The sequence below is a fragment of the Acanthisitta chloris genome, unplaced genomic scaffold, assembly GCF_000695815.1.
Source record: "Acanthisitta chloris isolate BGI_N310 unplaced genomic scaffold, ASM69581v1 scaffold42233, whole genome shotgun sequence".
NCBI lineage: Eukaryota > Metazoa > Chordata > Aves > Passeriformes > Acanthisittidae > Acanthisitta > Acanthisitta chloris.
In genome coordinates, this window is record NW_008666193.1 from 2,967 (window position 1) to 9,787 (window position 6,821).

A 6,821-nucleotide genomic window follows, 5' to 3' on the forward strand; every position below is an offset into this window, starting at 1 on the left:
GAAGCATAAGGCTCTAGTTGTTGGGTCTTTGGTGAATGAGCAGCCTGTAGGTTTGGGTTGGATGTTCAGAAGAACTGAGTGGGTTGGTTCCACGTGCCATCCTGAGCAGTATGTGGGAAAAAGCTCCTGTCACTGGGTGCTGCCACTAGATCTTGACTAGCATTCAGCTTCCTGTGTGGGTCTTTTGGCAGCATTGGCAGAAACTCTGTGTGTGAGAAGAGTTTATTATCAGTAAATATCTGGTAACGCTGCTGAAGAGATACCAGAGCTCCAAGAATCTAAGAGATCTCTGTGCTTCAAGTTTTAAACCATTTGGTTGCCACAAAGATTGTTCTCATGGACACCCACCCCCCTTAGAGATGTGCTGGAGTTCTGATCTCATGTTCTCTGATGGATGAGCTTCATTTTGGGCGTTGCTGTATGAAAAAGCAGACACCAGTTGCTGTTATAGTACGTGCACAAGACTTAGAGAGGACTGATCCTGAACTGGGATTGGCCTTTCTTCAGGTCTCCTGAGTGCAGGTCTCACAACCTGTGAGCTTCCAGCTCCTGCCTTGTGGCATTTGAGCCTCTTGGGTGGGATTTCATTCTGGCCTGTTCCCCCTCAGACCCCAGCACCATTGAAACCAGCGAGGAAATCGAGATAGCCTATCCCATCACCTGTGGGGAGAGCAAAGCCATCCTGCTCTGGAAGAAGTTTGTCTGTCCAGGAATTAATGTCAAGTGTGTGAAGGTAAGGGGAAAACTCCCAGTGGATTCCTTCCCTGCTCTCCAGGTGTGCTGTTTGACCTCCACAGCACTTCCTTCCTTTTGGTGCTCCATTCTAACCTTGTTCTGGAACTGAGTGGCTTTGCCTGTGGATTGTTGGTGCTAAAGTTGTTTTAAGCATGGGGAGAAGCAGGGGAAGAGTGGGTCAGGGACGGAAGGATGTCACCCACCTTATATTTCAGAGTGGTATTGGCCCTTGAGGAGGGACTGGAGGCAGGTAAGGGATGTGTGCTGAGGTCTGTCAGAGCTTTGCCCTCAGTATCCTGGTACTCCACTCCTGTCCCTGCCTAGGTTAGCAGGTTGCATTGGGAAGAGAAATCTTGCTGTTACCTTTTCCCAGTCAGAGTGTGGCAGTGTGACAGCAAAAACACGGAGGCTGAGCTCTGTGTGCTGCTGCCCCTCAGCAGGAGCTACCTGAGTCACTGGAGCAGGACAGAATGGATGCCTGAGGGAATACCTGTGTCAGCTGGATGTTGCTGGGCTATTGTAAGAGTCTCCTGTAATGATCTTTAGGATGACTGTACATGGTCATAAAGGAGATTACTTGGTTCATACAAAGCCTTCAGGGCTGTTCTTTGCTAGGGCTGTGTGGTTTGAATGCCCATGGCTGGCAGGTCATCCCTGCAGACATCCACCCTGGAGCTGGCAGGATTGCTGTGCCCAGGGGATCAAAGCTGGGAGGGAGCTGAGAAGCAGCTCCTCTCTCTGGGTGCAAGTGGGGGCTCAGGGAAGCTGTGGACTGGCTGTGTTGGATGTTCCAAGCTTGTCAAGTGATGTTACCCCGTTTGCTGAGCCTTTGCTTGTCTCGTTGTCAGTTCAATGACCAACTGATCAGCCCAAAGCACTTTGTTCACCTGGCTGGGAAGTCCACCCTGAAGGACTGGAAGAGAGCCATTCGCCTTGGAGGAATCATGCTGAGGTATCTGACCCTGTCCAGCCTCAGGGCTTCACCCCTGCAGCTGCAGGACCCCAAGCAGGCATTTTGTCTGCTTTGCAGTCCCCAGGAGGTCTCTTGGAGGCTCACAGTATCTGGCCAGGAGCCTGCAGGGATCCTGGTCCAGTGGTGTGAGGGGCAGGATCCCTCATCCTGGACACAAATGGCCTCATCTGGGGACCTGGTACTCAGTGAGGGTGGAACAGGACTGGATCCCTGCATGTGAAGCTGGGGATGGCTCGTGTTTGCCATTTGAGAACCTTGCAGGAGCTATTTTGTGTGCAGAGTGTCCTTGGGTCTCCCTTTCTCTGTCCTTCCCATGGCCATAGCATTCCCATGTGGAATACTCCCTTTTATCTCCAGGCTGAGATCTGAGCTGAGCCTGGTTCTCTCCCCACTCCCTGCACAGGAAGATGATGGATTCAGGCCAGATTGACTTCTACCAACACGACAAAGTTTGCACCAACACCTGTCGGAGCACCAAGTTCGACCTGCTGATCAGCAGTGCCCGAGCGCCCGTGCCAGGGCAGCAGAGTGTGGTGCAGACTCCAACCTCAGCTGACGGTAGGAAACCAGTTACCAGTGCCATGGGAATTTCCCTCTGATGCTCCTCTCCCTCCCACACACACTTGACACCCTCTCCCCAGGCACAGCAGGGCAATCTCAGTGCTCTGCAGGGGCTGCTCTGGTTTTTGGGAAGGAAAGTGCTTCTCGTGTCTGCTCGGAGAGGTGTCAGCAGTATCTGTCAGGGAGCTCTGCTCTACCACACTGGGAGGGTTGGAAAGCAGTTGGCATCAAACAGCTGCTTTCTAGAGAGGCAGCCTTGGGAGCCAGGAGAGAGATTGAGAGCCTTGAAGGTAATCTCTGTTCTGGGATCACCTCTGAGCAAACAGCTGAGAGCTCACACAGCGTTTTCCGATGTCTTTTCCATTTGGGGCTCTGTTACAAAGGCACGAGTTGGACTCATGCTCAGGAATGAATTTAGGGATGCTGACCTTCTCCAGAACACCCATGAACAGAGTAGGATGGCTGGACATGATTTGAGTGTCATTCCAACTGCAAATTGTCAGTGATCCCATAACTCCAGAGCAGAAAGTGATTTCTGCTGAGATTAAGGGAAAAGTCTATTCCCCACCATACCTCATCATTCATCTGGGTGGGTTACATTTCTCTGAGCCCTTGGGTGGATGAGATGGAAGAGCTGTCCATAGGCTAAGGAGACTGTCCTGGAAAGCACCATGGCCACATGGTAAAACCTTACAGTGAGTGACATTGGCTTAGTCCCAGATTCGATCCGGAAATTTAGGATTGAGTCGGATCCATTTCCCTTCTATCAACTAGCTTGAACTGTGACTCCATCATTTCCTGAGGGATTAGGACACCTCTGGAGTGCAGAGCTCCCTGTGGATGATGCAGTGGGAGAAACATAGCTGGGATGAGCCTTATTTGTTCCCTTCTTCATTCTGAGCCCTTTCTACTCCTTTTATGCCAGGACTCCACTTTGCCTTTTGGAGGGCACATGGTTCTCCCTCCAAAGTCCCAGAGCCTTTCACAATCACAGTTCCAGTGAGAAGCAGCAATATTTGTTTTTAGCTCATTTGGTTGAAAGAAGCCAAGCACAAACCTGACCTGAGAGAGCTTGGGGAGGGCTGAGGGAGGTGGGAAGCAAAGCAGGGACTCGGGGCTGGCACTCAGAGGGAGCTGACGTGGGCTCTCTGGCAGGGAGCATCACCCAGATTGCTCTGTCAGAGGAAAGCATGGAGGAGGGCATCGAGTGGAACTCAGCCCTGACAGCTGCTGTCACCATGGCCACTGAGGAAGGCATGAAAAAGGACACAGATGAGATCTCAGGTAAGCTCAGGCTGCATGTTTGGTGGTTTTTTCCCCTCTCCTCATCTGTTACATTTTGGAGACCAAAATCCTGAAAATAAGGAGAGTTTGGGCAATGACAGAGCTGTCCCTCAGCCCCTTGGCTATCCCAGCATTTCCTAGCATCCAGGTTTCCTGCTAAATGGAGCTCCTCACTGCTCCAGGACTTCAGCCCTGGCCCCATGGCTGATGGATGATTTCCCAAATCAATTGCTGCTAGTTACAATGAGGGCCTGTTTTTGTTTATTCCAAGGATGTAAAACATACCCGTCAGCCTGGAGCCAGGCTGGAACCATCAGGGAGTAGTGTTGTGTTTGCTGTTTGTCAGCTCTCTGCACTTTGTCTCTCTGCCCTTGCATTCCCTCTTAGGATCAGTACAGAAGCTTAGCCAGAACTTCCTCAAACAAAGATTTTAAGCTCTGCATCATGCAAAGATGTGATATGTTGCCTTGGAGGTCATGGAGCTGTTTGAGAACATGTTGCTGATTTGCTACCTGAGTCTCTTTTGCTTGTTTTGGGGTAGTTTGTTTCTTTTTCACGTGTCCGGTCCACCCCAATGGCCAAACTAGAAGTCATCTTTGCAAAATTCCTCTTGCCTGAAAGGTTTGAGATGGATTTGTGGGGAAAAAAAGCCAACTGCTTGTACAGGTTGACTTCTTTTTCCCTCTTCTTGTGCCAGAGGACACACTGATGTTCTGGAAAGGCATAGCTGATGTGGGGCTGATGGAAGAGGTGGTGTGCAACATCCAGAAGGAGATAGAAGAAGTCCTAAGAGGTGTGCAGCAGCGGTTGGGTCAGTCTCCCTTCCAGATGACAGGTAAGTTGGGAAGAAGGAGCCTCAAAAGGGCAACAGCAAACTGTGAAGTGCCTTTGCTTTGAGGCACAAGGACACACCATTCCACCCTGTTCCCTGAGCAAAGCAACCCTGGCAGCTTGCTGGGACCATTGGATGACTGTCCACAGCTCCCAGTCCTCGTGAAAGCTCACCCAGAGTCACTGCTGGGACTGGAGTCATTCAAACACTTCTCTGTGACAGTGCAGGCTTAAGCAGGTCCTGCCCCCTCACTTCTTGTTCTGCCTTCACTTGTGCCAGAAAACCTGTTTCTGGGGCTGAACCAGATGAAGGAAATGATCTGGGTTAAAAATAACTCCCCTCCCCTTTTTAACTTGGTTATTTTAAACTTGGATCTGTTCCCCAATCCGGTTTGGCACATGCCCCTGTGAGCACCTCATGTCCATGCTCTTCCTGAGAGAGCATCCATGGAACCACAAGCTTCATTTTCTCCAGGATATTTATTTATTCATTTTATTTTCTAGTTTAACTTGGGGCTGGTGGGTCTTTGTGTCTGGTAGGTGGCAGCTTTGGGGAGCTGTGAGCGATTGAAGTCAGTGGATTATAATAGACATTTTGCACAGCTTTCAGTGGAGTTTGGCATGTTAATGACACTGTCAGCAGCATGGGGTGATGGTTTGTAGGTGGAGAGCTCGTTTGTATCTCTGTGATTGCAAATTATGCTTTCATTCGCAGCAATTTGGAGCTGCTTGAGTGGCACATCTCTGTTTCATTTGCTTTATCATGTGAATGGGATTATTTAGTCCTGGGATGTCAGAGGGATGAGGGAGCTGGTTCTGCCCTTGTCAGCCAGCCCTTGTGAAAGAGCAGAGAGAGTTTGAAAAAGCAGCAGAAGGTTTTTGGTGCAATAGGAGCATCTCTGAGTGCTTGGCTGAGTCCCACATGGGACTAAGCACTTGTCCCCGTGCCCTCTCCTTGCAGATGCTGCAGTCCTGAACAATGTTGCTCACACATTTGGCCTAATGGACACAGTCAAGAAGGTTCTGGACAACAGGAAAAACCAGACAGAGCAAGGAGAGGAACAGTTCCTTTACACACTGGCAGGTAAAGTGCCTGATAAGGGTTCACATCCTGCTGCTGCTGCTCTTGGGGTCGGACGTGACTTTCCTTCCACGTAACCCCAGTTAACCCTGTTTGGGTTAGTGTTCAGAACATGCTGCCCCAAAACAAGAGCATCCCAATCCCTTTCCATCCTAGGCCTTGAGTGGAATTTCCCCTCTCCCTTGCCTGGCAGTGAGCAAGTGCTTGGAGCATTTGACAGCCCAAAGTGCCCTTTGCTGGGGTGCTGGGAGTGCGAGTCCAATTCCATCAGGATTGGGAATAGGAGCTCAGCACTGCACCATGGTCACCTGAGCTGTGGGCAGTGCCATGCTGTGCCCAGTGTAATAAGCTGCTCTGTGTATGGGGTGCTGAGCTGGCTGCTTGTCCTGGCATGAAGCTATCAGGTGTCCTGCACAGCTTCTCCTGAGCTGAAGCCACTGACCTGACCTGGAACCCCAGAGCCATTCACTGGATGCATCTCCCTCCTCACTGTGTCCTGTGGGACCTGTTGTTATCTGGCATGGCCTAGTCCCCTACTGCCCTGAATAAATGAGGTCACTGTGCTACTTCTGACTCCCAGTGCTCAACCAAATAAGGGTTGAGGGGGAAATTTCATTGACCCTGGCATCCTGCTCCTGTCCCCAGTACAGGTGCTTGGCTCCTGGGGAGCTGACCCAGCCAAGCTCAGGAAGCAATTCCAACTGCCATGGGGAGTTTGTCCACTCTTCCTTGTCAGTGGGTTTAGCTTGGGAAGCAGAAATGCCCATCTCCACATCAGTAGGAGTAGCCAGTGGGTATGAAACATTACCTGTGCCTTACCCAGGCACTGACAGCCAACCAAAGCTGGAACATTGACCAGGCTGTGGGGGTGGCAGGAGAACCTGTCCTTGTCCTTCAGTGCAGTTTGATCTCAAGGGAGATGCCAAGATCACTCTCATTGGGTGGTTGGGTGACCTCCAGTCACAAACCTGGGGGTGATGTTGATTGTGAAGCCTCCAGGACGTCCCACTGCCCCCAAACCCACACACTGTTCAACCATTCCCTTTGCAGACCTGGAACGGCAGCTAGAAGAGCAGAAGAAACTTGCCAGGGACCAGAAGGCCAAGTCCCAAACCATCCAGAACGTGGTGCTGATGCCTGTCAGTGCTCCCAAGCCCCCCAAGAGGCCCCGTCTGCAGCGACCAGCCTCGGCCACCGTGCTCAGCCCCTCCACCCCCATCCAGCAGCCCCAGTTCACCGTCATCTCCCCCATTGCCATCGCTCCTGTTGGACAGCAGTTCTCCGTGGGCAACATCCCCGTGGCAACCATCAGCCAAGGCTCCAGCCCAGTGACTGTTCACACCTTGCCATCTGGCT

General features: G+C 51.4%; 1 protein-coding gene across 1 annotated transcript in view; it reads left to right on the forward strand.

Annotated features, from left to right (window-relative positions):
- Positions 1 to 6,821, forward strand: part of GMEB1 (glucocorticoid modulatory element binding protein 1) — an 8,843-nt gene that overhangs the window by 1,486 nt on the left and 536 nt on the right. The window contains exons 3-9 of the mRNA XM_009071990.1: positions 609 to 733; positions 1,584 to 1,687; positions 2,112 to 2,266; positions 3,425 to 3,553; positions 4,251 to 4,388; positions 5,346 to 5,468; positions 6,516 to 6,818. Of these exons, the coding sequence (XP_009070238.1) occupies positions 609 to 733; positions 1,584 to 1,687; positions 2,112 to 2,266; positions 3,425 to 3,553; positions 4,251 to 4,388; positions 5,346 to 5,468; positions 6,516 to 6,818 (1,077 nt within the window). The remainder of the gene's footprint in view (positions 1 to 608; positions 734 to 1,583; positions 1,688 to 2,111; positions 2,267 to 3,424; positions 3,554 to 4,250; positions 4,389 to 5,345; positions 5,469 to 6,515; positions 6,819 to 6,821) is intronic.